We start from the raw sequence: 19,350 nt of genomic DNA, 5'->3' as shown, positions 1-19,350 counted from the left end.
CAACCGACCCACCGAAACTTGCCTACCCCGTATAATGCCCCTATCCCTGAGAGACAACCACACTACTAGCCCTGCCACTAAGTTACAGCTCCTCCCAAGGTAATTGCACCCCCGGTAATTGTTCAGGGCCCTAGTGAGACCACACCTGGAGTATTATGTGCAGTTTTGGTCCCCAAATTTGAGGAAGAGCATGTTAAAGATTGTACTGCAGATGCTGGAAAATCGAAGGTACACAAAAATGCTGGAGAAACTCAGCGGGTGCAGCAGCATCTATGGAGCGAAGGAGATGGGCAACGTTTCAGGGCCGAAACGAAACGGTCTGAAGAAGGGTTTTGGCCCGAAACGTTACCTATCTCCTTCGATCCATAGATGCTGCTGCACCCGCTGAGTTTCTCTAGCATTGTTGTGTACCTTTGAGGGAGTGCAGCATAGGTTCACAAAGTTAATTTCCGGGATGGCGGGATTGTCATATGCTGAGAGAATGGAGCGGCTGGGCTTGTATACTGGAATTTAGAAGGAGGAGAGGGTATCTTATTGAAACATATAAGATTATTAAGGGTTTGGACACGCTAGAGGCAGGAAACGTGTTCCCGATGCTGGGGGAGTCCAGAACCAGGGACCACAGTTTAAAAATAAGGGGTAAGCCATTTAGAACGGAGATGAGGAAACACTTTTTCACACAGAGAGTTGTTAGTCTGGAATTCTCTGCCTCAGAGGGCAGTGGAGGCTGGTTCTATGGATACTTTCAAGAGAGAGCTAGATAGGGCTCTTAAAGATAGCGGAGTCAGGGGATATGGGGAGAAGGCAGGAACGGGGTACTGATTGGGGATGATCAGCCATGATCACATTGAATGGTGATGCTGGTTCGAAGGGCCGAATGGCCTACTCCTGCACCTATTGTCTATTGTCTCCCCTGACCAAAAAACACCTGCATCCCCCAACACAGTCAACCCCCAGCATCTTCATCCCCATCATTTTTACCCCTGCCTATCCCCAAAATGTTCGACCTCCCCCAACATGTTCCATCTCTACCAGTTGACACTCCTGGGTTTTTTTAAATAAAAAGGATGGCAGCTGGCAGAGCTGCTGCCTCACAACGCCAGATACACGGGTCTGACTGAATGCTCGGGTGCTACCTCTGTGGAGTTTGCACATTTTCCCTTTGACCACTTAACTTTCATCCGTGTGGTCCGATTTCCTCCTACATCCCAAAGAGGTTTGTAGGTTAATTGGCCTCTGTAAATTGCCCCTAATGTGTAAGGAGTGGATGTGAAATTGGGATAATATAGAAATAGTATGAACGGGTGATTGATGGTTGGCGTGGACCCTGTGAGCCAAAGGGCCTTATTCCATGTCTTTCAATCAATCAAGCTCCCCAACACATTCAAGCCCGATGCATCCCCTCCAATCCACAATTCCCACTGAAGAAGGGTCTCAACCTTAAACGTCGCCCATTCCTTCTCTCCAGAGATGCTGCTTGTCCCACTGAGTTACTCCAGCATTTTGTGCGTATCTTCGGTGTATTCCGTCATCTGCCATTCCTTCATACATTCCCTCTCCTGACCTCCACCTTATTTCTTATATCTCACTATTTGGCACTTTCTTCTCCATTACCAACCCAATTCCACTAATGGTCAACGTGTGGAGGCATGGTTCAGATATATGGAATTGAAACACATAGGCATGTTTTTGCATCCTTGAAAGAGTGTTTGTTGGCCAAGTGATATTGCAGTTAGTGAATTTAGTTGTTCAATTTCTCAGAGTAGTCCATTGACACAATTCTATCAGAAATTATCTTTTTGATTTACCTGGATACACATATACTGAAACTCATCATCTTTTTATAAGTATCCTGAAACCATAACTCAAATTAAAAAATAAACTTTTGAGACAAATGACAAGCAAAATCATTTTAGTTCGTGTCTAATCAAAAACTATGTTGATAATTTATTTAAAGACCAAAAGGTGATTGTTCTTGGGAAAGCAAATTTAATAAAGACTCCAAGAATCGGATGGCTCTAACTTGACGTTCCTAATAGCGATTGCACTTGAATTGACTGTTCAGTCGTTGCATCAGTTATTTCACAGAATACTGATGGTTGACTGACTATTCTCACTAATGTGATGCTAGAGGCATTGACTAGAATCGTCTTCATTTTGTCCAGAAAAATTTGAAAACCATATAGCTTTAGTCTGGTTGGATCTTCTGGAGTAAGATTACCAGTGTGCTTTGTGAGCAAGTTGTGACATTTGTGCTGACAGCTGCATATATGTTCACAAAGTAATGTGCATACCTTTAACAATTCGCTTTACAGATTTTCAAAATAGTTTTAGAAACATAGAAATTAGGTGCAGGAGTAGGCCATTCGGCTCATCGAGCCTGCACCGCCATTCAATATGATCATGGCTGATCATCCAACTCAGTATCCCGTACCTGCCTTCTCTCCATACCCCCTGATCCCCTTAGCCAGAAGGGCCACATCTAACTCCCTCTTAAATATAGCCAATGAACTGGCCTCAACTACCCTCTGTGGCAGAGAGTTCCAGAGATTCACCACTCTCTGTGAAAAATGTTCTTCTCATCTCGGTTTTAAAGGATTTCCCCCTTATCCTTAAGCTGTGACCCCTTGTCCTGGACTTCCCCAACATGAGTTTTAAGATGCTTAAACTTATGATTCCATGAATCATGAAGCTACTGTGCTTAATCCCGATCCTCACAAATGATTTCGAAAGATGTGTAATTGTTGTAACTGCTTTTTTGAATTGTTCAAAAAAACAGCCTCTCCATAGCCAGTTACTTCACTGCGATGCTCCTATTTTACCTAACCCTTACTTAGCACTTTGATTCTGAATACTTGGCAGGACTTGTGCCTGCCAGGTACAGTTATGAAACAGTTTACAAGTTCATTTCAGGTCAATGTTTGATCCCAGAGATTAAATCAAATTAATCCTACTTCATGAACTAGTTTTAATAAAACAGCATAGGATTTTGTTAGTAATATTTCAATTCAAGGTAAGAATTATAATGGCTGTGCATTGTGATCGGGATTGGAAGCCATGATGGATTATCCTCTGAATATAGAGCAGAGATCAATATGGCATGCATACTGCTGCGACAATTGAGGAAAATCTGTCAACGTGTCCTTCATTAACCAACCTGGTTACCAATGTTTCCAGTGTTTGCATTGAACTCTTGAGGCTTGAAACTGTAATGTTAAAATTAATGTTGGACTTTGCTTGCACAAAATATTATTCCTTTATGTATCTATACGCTGTAAATGGCTCAATTGTAATTGTGTATTGTCCTGCTAAATGGACAGCATGCAACAAAGGTTTTGCACTGTACCTTGGTACACATGACAATAAACTAAACTGTCTTAATATTTTAGAATTTCTGTTGATTCACTAACAAACAACTATTTATTGCAGGCCAATGGAATTTTAGCAACAAGGCATGAACAAAAAAAAGTATTTGAATTTGTCCAGGAGGCGCAGGTTAATCAAGAAAAAGCGTAAATATTTGAAAGATAAAATTATCCCAACAGCTGGCACTCTTGCAGTTGCAGTTGTGAATGAATCAACATTATTGCAAAAAGACATGGACTGCACTGAGAAAAAACCTACAGGCCGCAGTGCTAAAAGAAAAATAAACAGTAAAAGGATGAATAAAATTAAAAGGATGACGCCAAAGTCTAGGAAAGCTGCTGCATCCTTCAATAATGATCTGTCAGACCATTCGCAAAGAAAGAGTACAGCAGCTTCCAGGATAGAGATATCCGGACAACCATCCAAGGTGGGTCTTCCTCAATTTGTTCACAATTGTTCCTGAGTTTAATCTCATTGCCAGCAATTAGTGTTGCTCACAGGCTACACATTGAAATGGTGATTATGGTGTTAACCTGCTCTAAGTAGGGAACTGTAAGTAGGATTTGAAAAGATTTTCTACTTTATATCCAGCAGTAGATGGGGCGAAAGGGTAAGGGAAACTTACTGCCATTTGTATCGAGTATTGGTAAAAACCCCATTGTGAGAATCTGGCGGCTCACTTGTTAACTTCCTACAAATATCAAAATTGCATAGAGTGAGATCTTTGTAACCCGGTAACTCCCTCTGCATAAGAAAGGTCTCGACTCGAAACGCCACTCATTCCTTTACTCTCAAATATTAAAAAGGTTTCATGTCCGTAGTAAACATATGAAAATATTCAAATACTGGCGACGAAACTATATCTATCCTGTGAATGCTCTACAACCACTGTTGTTTTGAAATCGCAATGTTCAGCTGTGTATACAAAGACCGCAGCCCCTTCAGCGAAGTGATCTGGAAACAAATCATATTGATTCATTAAATAGCTAGTATATATTTGTATCTTTGGTCAAAAACATCAGAGATCGTGCTCAAGCAGACCTCATGAATACACAAATCTGTGACTGATTGAGGGTCGTAGGCACATGACAGTTCTTTTTAATGTTTATGATAAGATGGAAGGCAGACCCAATGTCAAAAAATAAGATCATTAGTAATATTTCTAAAGATGTGAAATATGAATTGTTTACATCTTTACATGAAAACATTTGACACCACAAAGGATAATCTGGCAATCTCTCCATTCAAAATGTAAGCATAAATGTTTGTTGCAAATAATTCTACATCTGTTTACTGCAAAATCTTTCTCTGACTAGTCTGCAGCAGTGTTCAGTGCTGGCCTCCTTTCTTGAGAAAGAAAGTTGAAATCTACAAAAAAAGAATATAGTTGTCAATTGTATATTTGAAAATGTTTGATCATCATGGGCAGTTATCTGCAACAAGCAATTAATGTTATTTATTTGCTGTTTTAGATATTTTAAGTGCATGCCTATTTATTCATATTATTTGAGGCAACCTCGCGTCCAAGTTTCTGTGGTTAACATGCAAGTACATGGCGTCGTGGAATAAGAATGAGTTCTGTCAGTCCAGATCCATAAGTTGATGTTGTACATAGCAATATTCACACATTCACTTAATATGGTAATCATACATCCACAACATTGCAGGGAATGGCGTTGCTGAGGGCGAATTAACTTAATCATTTATTTATTGCCTTCCCCAACCAAGTTACAATAGTACAAAATCATGTCTTCTGTTGAACAGCTGGTTTCGATGGGATGGAAGTATGTGGCTGTCATATTGTTTAAAAGACAAGTAGCAAGAGAGTACCACAACTATAGACGAAAGGCAAGTGGTGGGATTGAACTACTGCAGCACTTCAAGCTTATAAAATTTAGAATTTTGACCTAGGAGTCACTTAAACAGCTATTCACTGGCATTGCTAAACCAGAAGAAAAAAAGCCATTTGCAAATGGCTGACAATAGGGACCGATAGTATGAGATTTTAACTACCTACCATTAATTGATTAAAAAATATTAAAAATTAGAGAGCATCCAGAATTCTTAAAGTGTGTCCCAGGAAACATCAATCAATGTATATCAGGCCCCATAATTTATAGAAAACCAAAAATCTGAGATACTTGAAATCTGGCAACAAAATGCAGCAAACACTTGAGTCGGGCAGCATCAACATAGAATAAGCTAATATTTCAGGTCATTGACCTTTCATCTCTGCTTATAAATGTATGATGGACAAATTCATCATAATGCATTAGAAACAAGATAAACTATGTGGTTTACAGAACATGTGGGGTATAGTTCTAAATTAATATTTTGTTTTGTCTTCAAAGCAAGTGTGAAATAATGCTTTTGGGAATGTGCACGAGGTGCTGATCTGGAATGGGATGCCAGAGGAGGTGATGGAGGCAGTAATATTAGCAAGATTTAAGAGACACTTGGACCTGTACTTGAAAGAACCACGCATAAAGGAATTTGCAATCAGTCAAGTGGGATTTGGAAATATATGTGTATTTTTACAGTACTGGAGAGATTTTGAGGAACAAGATTATAATTCAGGTTTTTACACCAATACACTGTTCTTAGCAAAAATCTACCCATGATGTGAAACCTTATAAATAACAGTATAGATTAGATAACTTCAAGACCGAAAGTCAAAAACTTTTTTCATGACAGACAAATCATCATTGGCTGGCAAACAGGAAGCAAAGAGTAGGAGTAAACGGGTCCTTTTCACAATGGCAGGCAGTGACTAGTGGGGTACCGCAAGGCTCAGTACTGGGACCCCAGCTATTTACAATATATATTAATGATCTGGATGAGGGAATTGAAGGCAATATCTCCAAGTTTGCGGATGACACTAAGCTGGGGGGCAGTGTTAGGTGTGAGGAGGATGCTAGGAGACTGCAAGGTGACTTGGATAGGCTGGGTGAGTGGGCAAATGTTTGGCAGATGCAGTATAATGTGGATAAATGTGAGGTTATCCATTTTGGTGGCAAAAACGGGAAAGCAGATTATTATCTAAATGGTGGCCGATTGGGAAAGGGGGAGATGCAGCGAGACCTGGGTGTCATGGTACACCAGTCATTGAAGGTAGGCATGCAGGTGCAGCAGGCATAAAGAAAGCGAATGGTATGTTGGCTTTCATAGCAAGAGGATTTGAGTATAGGAGCAGGGAGGTTCTACTGCAGTTGTACAGGGTCTTGGTGAGACCACACCTGGAGTATTGCGTACAGTTTTTGGTCTCCAAATCTGAGGAAGGACATTATTGCCATAGAGGGAGTGCAGAGAAGGTTCACCAGACTGATTCCTGGGATGTCAGGACTGTCTTATGAAGAAAGACTGGATAGACTTGGTTTATACTCTCTAGAATTTAGGAGATTGAGAGGGGATCTTATAGAAACTTACAAAATTCTTAAGGGGTTGGACAGGCTAGATGCAGGAAGATTGTTCCCGATGTTGGGGAAGTCCAGGACAAGGGGTCACAGCTTAAGGATAAGGGGGGAATCCTTTAAAACCCAGATGAGGAGAACTTTTTTCACACAGAGAGTGGTGAATCTCTGGAACTCTCTGCCACAGAGGGTAGTTGAGGCCAGTTCATTGGCTATATTTAAGAGGGAGTTAGATGTGGCCCTTGTGGCCAAGGGGATCAGAGGGTATGGAGAGAAGGCAGGTACGGGATACTGAGTTGGATGATCAGCCATGATCATATTAAATGGCGGTGCAGGCTCGAAGGGCCGAATGGCCTACTCCTGCACCTAATTTCTATGTTTCTATGTTTTACCACCAATTTGGACACCAAAAATGTGACATTGAAGATTCTGCCACATTTAATCTTGAATATTTAATTCATAAATAAACTTCATATGGCCCCTCATACATATACATTTTTATAATGATCTAAGGAAATATCTTCATCAATACCAGGAGAAAAATACAGTAACATAAAGATTATTATCTTCAGTGCAGTGAAGATCCCGTAACGGTCGTTGTACTTGGTGTCTATTGTCTGTAAGTTAAACCACGGAGACTCCAAACCTCTAATGCTTTTCAAAAACCCAATGAGGTATCTTATGGTAGTAGCGATTTTTGGGCGAGTTAATTTTTCTTATTTTCCAATTAAAAAATATCGTGGTGTCAAAACCTAAATGACCGTTTACGATATATTTTCCGACTTTTTTAAATCAATTAAAAAAAAAATTGTACATAGATTGGTCATCAAAACTAGGAAACTGAGCCAATCTTCAATTTGGCAACACACTGTCTCTTGTTTACCTTTCGTTCGCACCAAGTCGCTAACGTCATTCCTTCGTGTCAACTTCGGGAAACGGTGTTTTATAGTTCCATGTGGTATTCATAAACATAGAAAGGAATAAGAAAAGTCAAAGTCAATTTAATTCGTCACATGCACCCAAAGGTGCAGCGAAATGAATTTGCCAGCAGCGATACACTTAAAAAGAACACACAATGCGCAATAAAATTTAACACAAACATCCACCACAGCATTCTTCAATGAGAACCCAATAAAGTGCTTGTCAAATTTTTTGAAGGAATTTGAAATTTGACCCCCTTTGTCACATTTATTTGTGCAATATTGTAAAAAGACACATGTGCATCAGGGGCCTCGCAACGTTTTTGTAAGTGGGGGGGCTGAGCAATCACTGATCACCGGCCTCGGGGATACCTGGTGAGGGAGCGGAGTGATCAAGCTGGGGGAGGGTGGCACAATCATTATTTTTTGTTGTTGCTCTACCTTCTCCAAAAACTGGGGTATAATTTAGGCCATCCCCCAGCTCAAAAGGTGGGGGGATATACCCCCCCCACCCCTCTCTCCCTCTCCCTCTCAGCCCCTCCCCCAACACACACACACTCACACTCTCTCCTCCCCCTCGGGGCCGAGTCTCTCTCCCTCCCTCCCGGGGCCGACTCACTCTCTCTCTCTCTCTCTCTCTCTCCCTCTCTCCCTCTCTCCCTCTCTCCCTCTCTCCCTCTCTCCCTCTCGTGGCTGACTCTCCCTCTCTCTCGGGGCTCACCCTCCCCCTAGAACTGTGAACCGAGCTGTGATTGGCCGTTGAGGGGAGGGAGGGTTTTGGGGGGACAGTCATTTTCCGCCACGGCTGATCGTGGTTTTACCCAAAGATCATAGAGCAGAGCTCCCCACTATGATCTTTGGTTTTGCCGTGCTCACTGTGCGCTTGTTCTGAGATTCTGGATGTCAGGTCCTCAGAAGAAGAGAAAAATACGCTTGTGGGCTGGGTCCTCAGAAGAAGAGAAAAATACACTTGCGGGCTGGATAATTTCGGATTATGAAGCATGTCTTGCCAAAAAAGTGGAGGGGCTCCAGCTCCCCTGGTTCCGCGACCCATTTGCATGATAGTCGGCCAAAGGGCTTTTTTAATGCTGTTCAACCTAAATCACAGTAAACTCTATTGCTATGATACCAGAACCATAGAAGATCTTGAAATGCATTCCTATCATTCCCTGAAAAAACCAGGATGGATAGATAAGATGTTTAAGAAGGAACTGCAGATGCTGGAAAATCGAACGTAGACAAAAAGGTCTGAAGAAGGGTTTTGGCCCTAAACGTGCCTATTTCCTTCGCTCCATAGATGCTGCTGCACTCGCTGAGTTTCTCCAGCCTTTTGTCTACCTTGGATAGATAAGATGGTCAGTAAGAATATTTGTTATCATTATTTTAACAATAGAATATAAGTGCAGGGATGTCATATTATAATTATATGAAGTAGTAGCTTGAGTGTTACTTTTGCTCTGGTATTCACATTGTACAAAGGATGTGGTAACGTGAGATACTTCAGAAGAAGTTTGAAAGGTGTTATCAGACCTGGAGATTTTGAGTTTGGTTGAAAGTTGGAAATATTGAGATTGCTTACGAGATAGGACAAAAATTAGACTATAGATTTAATATTGTTAGAAGAACTACATAGAAACATAGAAATTAGGTGCAGGAGTAGGCCATTCGGCCCTTCGAGCCTGCACCGCCATTCAATATGATCATGGCTGATCCAACTCAGTATCCCGTACCTGCCTTCTCTCCATACCCTCTGATCCCCTTAGCCACAAGGGCCACATCTAACTCCCTCTTAAATATAGCCAATGAACTGGCCTCAACTACCCTCTGTGGCAGAGAGTTCCAGAGATTCACCACTCTCTGTGTGAGAAAAGTTCTTCTCATCTCGGTTTTAAAGGATTTCCCCCTTATCCTTAAGCTGTGACCCCTTGTCCTGGACTTCCCCAACATCGGGAACAATCTTCCTGCATCTAGCCTGTCCAACCCCTTAAGAATTTTGTAAGTTTCTATAAGATCCCCTCTCAATCTCCTAAATTCTAGAGAGTATAAACCAAGTCTATCCAGTCTTTCTTCATGAGACAGTCCTGACATCCCAGGAATCAACCTGGTGAACCTTCTCTGCACTCCCTCTATGGCAATAATGTCCTTCCTCAGATTTGGAGACCAAAACTGTACGCAATACTCCAGGTGTGGTCTCACCAAGACCCTGTACAACTGCAGTAGAACCTCCCTGCTCCTATACTCAAATCCTTTTGCTATGAAAGCTAACATACCATTCGCTTTCTTCACTGCCTGCTGCACCTGCATGCCTACCTTCAATGACTGGTGTACCATGACACCCAGGTCTCGCTGCATCTCCCCCTTTCCCAATCGGCCACCATTTAGATAATAGTCTGCTTTCCCGTTTTTGCCATCAAAATGGATATACTCACATTTATCCACATTATACTGCATCTGCCAAACATTTGCCCACTCACCCAGCCTATCAACTAGAGGGAACAAAGATGGATTTTCATCCAAATAGTGGAGAAGGTCTGGAATTCAATGCTCGTACAGCTTAGTGGTAGGAAGAACTTAATATCTGGATAACCATTTGATTAATTTTTGGTGTCTAATTATTTTTCAAATACTATTTATAGATGGAAGTTTGGAGTAGTTAAATCACAATTTATTTTGAAATATTTTTGTTCATCTCATTGGCCTCTTGGGCGCAGTGTATAGGGAGGGCTTAGGTTTTGTTTTTGAAGTTGGCGTGGGTTCAAAATTATACATCACATATAAGTAGCGTAAAAACATCTCATATGATAGTATTTTGATGTAGGATCTCAGTATTGCTGATGAATGACGACTTCAGCAGTAGTAGCCTTTCTCTAGGGGAACTAGAATCTTATCATCTGAAGCCAGATGATAAGATTCTAGTTGATGGTTAAAACATGTTGAACCAGTATGGTTCAACAGTGATTATTAAAGGGTTAAACAATGGCGGTGCCTGTTTAGGTATACTTGATATTTGGTTGTTCATCAAGATCTCTGGATTCCATAAATTGAAGAGTTTGCACAGAGACAGTATTAAATTGATCAAGCAAACGAAAAGCAGGCCTGAATTAATGTTTCACTAACTTGTTTTGGAGACATAAATTCCATGATTCAGTACATATCAAAGACTTGTTCCTCCAAACATTGCTGAAATCTGTTTTTCTTAATTGAACTTGCCATGTACATTGCTACGATTTTAACCATAATACGCACCACGTGTTCTTGCTTTAATTTGATTGTGATGTTGCCGTGGTAACAACCCGTTGCCAGGAGATGCAGATTTGTAATACTTAGAATCGTGGGTAAAAGTGCCTTTCTATTGTTTATGAAGACTTTTTTCTTGACTGTACTTATATGCTTTAACTATATTTCAATCTTTTGAATGTCAGAATTATTTGCCTTTTTTAAATGGAATTTTATTGCAGAAGAGCAATGACAGTAGAACTTGAGCAATGACAATGGAACTTAAAATGTGATCAGTTTAATGACATTTGATGTAGTTCCGTCAACTGTTGGAATTACAGTGGTCTAGCATCACACCAATTGAACAGCAGGGATCTTCACAAACATTCGTATGAAGATAACACACTTTACCCAGTTAATAATTTCGTTAACTAATGTCTCTAAGATTTTGGAGAAGAACAGAAATATCCCCAGATATTGTTAAAATATGGAAAGGAATGAACAAACTACTGAGGTGAGGACATTCTAAGTATTAGGGTTTTATCCTTTGGACTGGATTTTCTACGTACATAAGATATTATGCAGAAACAACTCATTTATTGAGACGGAGTACCAAAATATACAGATGTTTGGAGTCGCTGCCACTACCTTTGTCCCAGGTCAGGACAGGGCTCGTAAAATATGCTCAGTGCAGCTTTCTGCAATTTTCTTTCCTCTATTTTCTCCCATATAATTAGCTAGAAATCAGAATAATTGAAATGTTCCCTTGAAAACTTGCATATGGCTTGAATTTTAACAGCAAACTCTATTAGCTGTTCATTTTCATTTCTATTTGACAACTATTTTTGATAAATTGCTGATGTGGTAAGGATGTTGAGTATATTTAATACCATTGCTCAGAACTAATTGTGGGATTAATAATATTATGTTTCCATGTGTCTCTTCCGATAAGCTTTACCTACCTAGTTAGATTGTTTTATTAATGCCATCTGTTCCTTCTCGAAGGAATATGGTGCATGTCCCTGTGTTGAAATATTTGTTATTGAAATGCAAGTTGAATAGCTACCTGATCCTGATGTTGATCCATCTTTCCAGATGGTAATAATTAATAATGAGCTAACTCGTATTGTCTTGGTATCAGTGTTGTTGCACAGGACAGCAGCAACTTCATTAAAATAAGCACAGATAAGGGTTTTGGTTGTAGATGTTCACGTGATTGCAGCAGAATCAGGCCATTCGACCTGATCAAGCCTGCTCTGCCATTCATGATCAGCCATGATCATATTATGATCAGCCATGATCATATTATGATCAGCCATGATCATATTGAATGGCGGTGCAGGCTCGAAGGGCCGAATGGCCTACTCCTGCACCTAATTTCTATGTTTCTATGTTTTCTATTCAATCATGGCTGATCTATCTCTCAACCCCATTCTCCTGCCTTCCTCCCATATCCCTTGACACCATTACAAATCCAAGAATCTATCCATTTCTGCCATAAAAATATCCATTGGCTTAACCTCCACACCATTCTGTGGCAATGAATTCCATAGTTTCACCACCCTCTGACTAAAGAAATTCCTCCTCATCTCCTAGCGAAAGGAACGTCCTATAATTCTGAAGTTATAATCTCTCCCACTAGTAGAAATATCCACTCCACATCCACCATATCCAGGCTTTTCACTATTCGGTAGGTTTCAATGAGGTCCCCCCTCATTCCACAAAACTCCTGGGATCATTCTCGTAAAGCCCCTCTGGACCCTCTCCAGCGCCAGCACATCAGATATGAGGCCCAACATTGCTCATAATACTCTAAATGTGGTCTGACCAGCGCCTTATAGAGCCTCAGCATTACATCCCTGTTTTTGTATTCTTGACCTCTTGGAAATAAATGGAAATTACGTTTGCCTTCCTTACTACTGATTTGACTTACAAATTAACTTTTTGGGAATCCTGAACCAGCACTCCCAAGTCCCTTTGCACCTCTAATTTCTGGATTCTCTCCCCATTTAGAAAATGGTCTACGCCTTTATTCCTACTACCAAATGCATGATCCCACACTTTGCTACGCTGTATTCCATCTGCCACTTCTCTGCCCACTCTCCCAACCTGTCCAAGCACTTCTGCAGAGTTCTCTACATTACCTGTTCCTCCACCTATCTTTGTATAATCTGCAAACTTGGCCCCAAAGTCTACAGACTGCTCATCCAAAACCCCAGCACCGACCTCTGCTAGACGCTGACAACCAACCAGAAAATGCCGCCTTTATTGCCACTCTATGCCTTCTGCCATCCAGCCAACCTGCTATCCATGTCAGTATCTTCCCTTTGATACCATGGGCTCATCTTCTTTAGCAACCTCAAGTGCGGCACTTTATCAAAGGATTTCTGAAAATCTAGGTAAACAACATCCACTGACTCTCCTTTGTCTGTCTAGCTATTTACATCCTCAAAGAATCCGAACAGATTTGTCAGGCAAGATCACCCCTTCACAAACCCATGCTGTCTTCGGCCTATTTTATCATGAACTTCCAAGTACTCCAGAACCTCATCCTTTATAATGGACATCCTGTGTTTGGACAGGGTTTAATGGGTGATATTAGAGGTGTGAATTAGGCGGTTCTGGCCATGGAGGTGCTGTTGGGTGGGATGCTCAGCATGGGGTCAAAATGGGTATCAAGGTTGAACACTTCTTCAGCCACAGACATCAGGAATGGGATGGTTGTGGCGGGATCAAAGACAATAGTTTCAATGCTCCAAATAACAAAGGACCTTTCTGGTCATCGACTAACCTACCGAATTGCTCCAGTTGCTCTCCTTTATTTCGCTAGATTCCAACATCTCTTGTGCCTCATAAAATTCAATTCCATTTGCAACTCCTCAGAAAATTGACCAATCTGTATCTACATGCAACAAGAAAATAGACAAAAAGCTGGAGTAACTCGGCAGGAGAGGCAGCCTCTCTGGAAGGAAGGAATGAGTGACGTTTCGGGTCAAGACCCATCTTCAGACAGGTTAGGGATAAGGGAAACAAGAGATATAGATGCTGATGTTTAGAGATTAAGAACAATGAGTAAAAGATATGCAAAAAAGTAAGGATGATAGAAACATAGAAAATAGGAGCAGGAGTAGGCCATTCGGCCCTTTGAGCCTGCACCACCATTCAATATGATCATGGCTGATCATCCACTCAGTATCCTGTACCTGCCTTCTCTCCATACCCCCTGATCCCTTTAGCCACAAAGGCCACATCTAACTCCCTCTTAAATATAGCCAATGAACTGGCCTCAACTACCTTCTGTGGCAGAGAATTCCACAGATTCACCACTCTCTGTGTGAAAAATGTTTTTCTCATCTGGGTCCTAAAAGATTTCCTCCTTATCCTTAAACTGTGACCCCTTGTTCTGGACTTCCCCAACATCAGGAACAATCTTCCTGCATCTAGCCTGTCCAAGCCCTTAAGAATTTTGTAAGTTTCTATAAGATCCTCCCTCAATCTTCTAAATTCTAGCGAGTATAAGCCAAGTCTATCCAGTCGTTCTTCATATGAAAGTCCTGACATCCCAGGAATCAGTCTGGTGAACCTTCTCTGTACACCCTCTATGGCAAGATAAAGGAAACAGGCCATTGTTATCTGTTTGTTGGGTGAAAACAAGAGGCTAGTGTGTCTTGGGTGGGGGAGGGATAGAGAGAGAGAGGGGAATGCCGGGGCTACCTGATGTGAGAGAAATCAATATACCACTGAGCTGTAAGCTGCCCAAGCAAAATATGAGATGCTGTTCTTCCAATTTGTGTTTAGCTTTACTGACAATGGAGGGGACCTGGGACAGAAAGGTCTGTGTGGGAATGGGAAGGAGAATTAGTGTTTGGCAACCGGGAGTTCAGGTAGGTTCAGGCGGGCTGAGCAAAGGTGTTCAGTGAAACCTTCGCTCAGCCCACCTGAAAGACTGGGCGATCGTTTCGCTGAGCACCTTCGCTCAGCCCGCCTGGTTGCCAAACACTTTAATTCTCCTTCCCATTCCCACTTCTGTCCTAGGTGTCCTCCATTGTCAGAGTGAAGCTAACGCAAATTGGAAGAACGGCATCTCATATTTCCCTTGGGCAGCTTACAGCCCAGTGCTATTAGTATTGATTTCTCTTAACTTCAGGTAGCCCCAGAATTCCCTGTCTCTATCCCTCCCCCACCCAAGTCACACTAGCTTCTCGTTTTCACCCAATAAACAGATAAAACCAATGGCCTGTTTCCTTTATCATCATTACTTTTTTGCATATCTTTTATTCATTGTTCTTTATCTCTCCACATTATTGTCTATATCTCTCGTTTCCCTTATCCCTAACCAGTTTGAAGAAGGGTCTCGAACCGAAATGACACCCATTCCTTCTCTCCAGAGATGCTGCCTGCCTCGTTGAGTTACTCCAGCTTTTTTTTGTCTATTTTTGGGTTAAAACAGCACTTGCAGTTCCTTCCTATACATGCAACAAAACCTGTGTTTTGAATGTAGGCTGATGTGTGACAAACTATATAAATTACACATGAAGCTTAATGCCATTTGGAGCAAATCAGTTAATTTAATTTTTGGCCCTTCCACCATCCTCAATGTTCATTCCCTTAGCACCAATAGATTTTGCCTACAGTGTTTTCCTCAACAAATCTGCTCTTGCAGCCCCTCTCAATGACGTGACTTTTACCAACCAAAGAAAAGAATGGCAGCACGTGGAAACACACACACCCAAGGTTACTTGTACATGTGATGCGCTGTCCTGATTTAGAAACCTCCTGCCATTTTTTCCATAGTAAGCAATCATCAAACATTATTAATGGACCATCATATTAAACAGTTAGAAATCATTATGGCAAAATTACCGCAGACCTGGTTACCTACCACTTTGCCTGCATCCACATTCAAAGGATCATTCTCCATAATTTCCACCCATTCAGAACAAGGGCAATATTTCCTTTGTTATCAGTCACCTTCTAGCCGAACAATCTCCACATTCAATGAATCATACTTCAACATTCCTGTCACCTTAATTACAGATATTGCATCACTTTGTTCTAGTTCTTATTTGATAAGTTTGACTCCTTTGAATGTTGAAATAATTTATAGAATATCTTTAAGATGTAGTTGTTTATGACTCATTTTGTGTAGTTGTATGTTCAGTACAAATTGCAATAAAAATGCAAAACTGAACGATATCAAACAATATACAAAAGCATTTGTCAAAGTTCAAACAAATTAGATCTTTGTTACATGATGTAATGTTTGTGTGGGAAGCTGGTGAGCAGTCTTTCATTCAGTTTTACTGGCAAGGCCAGCATTATTACCTGTTCATAATTGTCCTTGAAAGTATCTCTGAGTACCTTGAATTAGTGTACTATAATAAATTTTCTCTTGTACTTAAATTCAAATAAATCTTTCAGTGAGGTAATGAAAGCCCCAACTGTAAATGTTTACTTTGTATAATCATGAAGTGGTATCACATCAGTTTCGAATGGGTGTGAGTTGATAGCTTTCTGGGTACTGATAAAGCACTTTTAGTTGCAGAGGCTGTAAAATTGGTTCACATGCGAAATGCAAAAATCTCATATGAAAAGCAGTCTAACTTGGGTTTATCCAAAGGTTGAATTGACGGGGCAAAAATAATGTGTGGTTTTTGCACGATATGCTCTATTTTGCAGAATTAACATTTCATGAACTGGTGGGTACCAAAAAGTTCAAATGTTTTTAAAGAGTCAAGCTAAAGAGATGTTCTCCACAAAATTCATGTTTTTTTTTATAACCGATAAATTTATGAAAACGTAGAATGGTAATGACAATAACTAGATAATGAAGGTTTGTTTATGATCCTTGCTCAGAGCAAAGATGCAAGACCCTGGACAGGACCAACATTATCAGTACTTCTGCGGGATCTACGTCACATACAAAACAGCAAGGAAAGAGCGGTTAAACTCTTTGATTGGTTAATAGCACCAGTTGCTTCAAAAAAGTTTTTCAGGTTGGTATATACAGAATAGCAGCATAACCTTTATAAACTCAAGTATTTAAAATAACCTTGGTTAGATGAAAGTGCAATAATTGAACTGTCAGAAATCATTTCCAAATGGGTGCTTATTTGAAATTGTAATATTTCCAGTGAAATAATTTCAGTTAATGTCTGAAAAATGTCTCAAAAGATAACTATTATGTATTTGATTTCTCCTAATGGATTGTGCTGGTAAGCTTGTTATGTCGTACCATTTAAAGTAAATATTAGGAAGTGCATAAGAATTGTTTGGATATGAACCTTGTTTTGAGTTATCATTTCCCCCACCTATTCAATCCAACTAAGTGTTTGTGGCCATTTATTGTGCTTCCATTAGTCTAAAAAGATTGTGAATGTTCATTAGGTAGACAAAAACGCTGGAGAAACTAAGCGGGTGAGGCAGCATCTATGGAGCGAATGAAATAGGCAACGTTTCGGGTCGAAACCCTTCTTCAGACTGATCTGAGAGTGGGGTGGGGGGGGTGGGGGGGACTGGAAGAAGAAAGAAAGAAGTGGAGCCAGTGGGCTGAGGGAGAGCTGTGAAGGGGAGGAGAAAGTAGAGACTACCTGAAATTAGAGAAGTCAATGCTCATACTGCTGTGGTGCAAATTGCCCAAGCGAAATATGAGGTGCTCCAATATATGGTGGTCCTCACTCTGGCCATGGAAGTTTGTTTGGTGGTTTGTTTGTTTGTCTTTTTGCACAAAGTCCGCGAGCATTGCCACTTTTCATTTCACTGCACATCTTGTATGTGTATGTGACGAATAAACTTGACTTGACTTGACTTGGATAGAAAGGTCGGATTTGGAATGGGAGGGGGAGTTGAAGTGCTGAGCCACCGGGAGATCAGGTTGGATCAGTGTACACCCCAGCATTGCGAATTGAGCGGAGGTGTTTGGCGAAGCGATCGTCAAGCCTACGCTTGGTCTCGCCGATGTAGAACAGCTGACATTTAGAACAGCGGATGCAATAGATGAGGTTGGAGGAGATTAACAAATTTGCAGGTGACAAAAGCTGGGTGGCAGTGTGAACTGTGAGGAGGATGCTATGAGAATGCAGGGTGACTTGGACAGGTTGGGGGAGTGGGCAGATTAAGTTTAATGCGGACGAATGTGAGTTTATCCACTTTGGTAGCAAAAACAGGAAGGCAGATTACTATCGAAGTGGTGTCAAGTTGGGAAAAGGGGAAGTACAACGGGATCTGGGGGTCCTTGTTCATCAAGTAAGCATGCAGGTGCAGCAGGCAGTGAAGAAAGCGAATGACATGTTAGCCTTTATAACAAGAGGAATCAAATATAGGAGCAAAGAGGTCCTTCTACAGTTGTACAGAGCCCTAGTGAGACCATACCTGGAGTATTGTGTGCCATTTTGGTCCCCTAATTTGAGAAAGGACATTCTTGCTATTGAGGGAGTGCAGCGTAGGTTTACAAGGTTAATTCCCGGGATGGCGGGACTGTCATATGCTGAGAGAATGGAGCAGCTGGGCTTGTACACTCTGGAGTTTAGAATGATGAGAGGGTATCTCATTGAAACATATAAGATTGTTAAGGGTTTGGACGCGCTAGAGGCAGGAAACGTGTTCCCGATGTTGGGGGAGTCCAGAACCAGGGGCCACAGCTTAAGAATAAGGAATAAGCCATTTAGAACAGAGACGAGGAAACATTTTTTCTCACAGAGAGTGCTAAGTCTGTGGAATTCTCTGCCTCAGAGGGCGATGGAGGCAGGTTCTCTAAATTTCAAGAGAGAGCTAGATAGGGCTCTTAAAAATAGCGGAGTCGGGGGATTTGGGGAGAAAGCAGGAACGGGGTACTGATTGGGGATGATCAGTCATGATCACATTGAATGGCGGTGCTGGCTCGAAGGGCCAAATGACCTACTCCTGCACTTATTGTCTATTGTCTATTGAGGTGCAGGTGAACCTGTGCCGCACCTGGAAAGACTGCTTGGGTCCTTGAATGGAGTCAAAGGGGGAGGTAAGCGAAAAGTGTAGCATTTCTTGCGGTTGCAAGGGAAAGTGCCCGGAGAGGGGTTGGTACGGGTGGGACGGGACAAATTGACCAGGGAGTTCCGGAGGAAGCGGTCTCTGCGGAAAGCAGACATGGGAGGAGGTGAGAAGATGTGGCAAGTGGTGGGATCACATTTGTTATTTGTTGTATGTGACGGCTAGTAGGGTGGAAGGTGAGGACAAAGGGGTCTCGGCGCTTGTTGCGAGTGGGGGGATGGGGAGTGAGAGCTAAGTCACGGGGTATAGAACAGACCCTGGTGAGAACCTCATCTATAGTAGAAGAGGAGAACGTTGTTCCCTGTTCCCTGAAGAATGAGGACATCTCCAATGCCCTGGTGTGGAACACATCCTGGGTGCAGATGCGGCGTAGACGGAGGAATTGCGAGTAGAGGATGGAGTCCTTACAGGAG

The 19,350-nt window shown here is 41.6% G+C and overlaps 1 protein-coding gene and 1 long non-coding RNA gene across 2 annotated transcripts in view; one reads left to right on the top strand and one right to left on the bottom strand.

Moving 5' to 3' along the window:
- Positions 1-19,350, top strand: part of riox1 (ribosomal oxygenase 1) — a 73,841-nt gene that overhangs the window by 517 nt on the left and 53,974 nt on the right. The window contains 3 exon segments of the mRNA XM_055639317.1: positions 3,430-3,462; positions 3,464-3,793; positions 16,769-16,908. Of these exon segments, the coding sequence (XP_055495292.1) occupies positions 3,430-3,462; positions 3,464-3,793; positions 16,769-16,908 (503 nt within the window).
- LOC129699486 (uncharacterized) lies at positions 3,804-14,512 on the bottom strand. Its single transcript, XR_008723851.1, has 3 exons — positions 10,814-14,512; positions 7,660-7,702; positions 3,804-4,734 (listed from the first exon to the last, which is right to left on the bottom strand). It is a non-coding gene; the product is annotated as an uncharacterized LOC129699486 (long non-coding RNA).

The sequence above is a fragment of the Leucoraja erinacea genome, chromosome 8 (genome assembly GCF_028641065.1).
Source record: "Leucoraja erinacea ecotype New England chromosome 8, Leri_hhj_1, whole genome shotgun sequence".
Taxonomy (NCBI): domain Eukaryota; kingdom Metazoa; phylum Chordata; class Chondrichthyes; order Rajiformes; family Rajidae; genus Leucoraja; species Leucoraja erinaceus.
The sequence above is the reverse complement of the archived record's forward strand: the minus strand, read 5'-3'. Positions and strand labels throughout refer to the sequence as shown.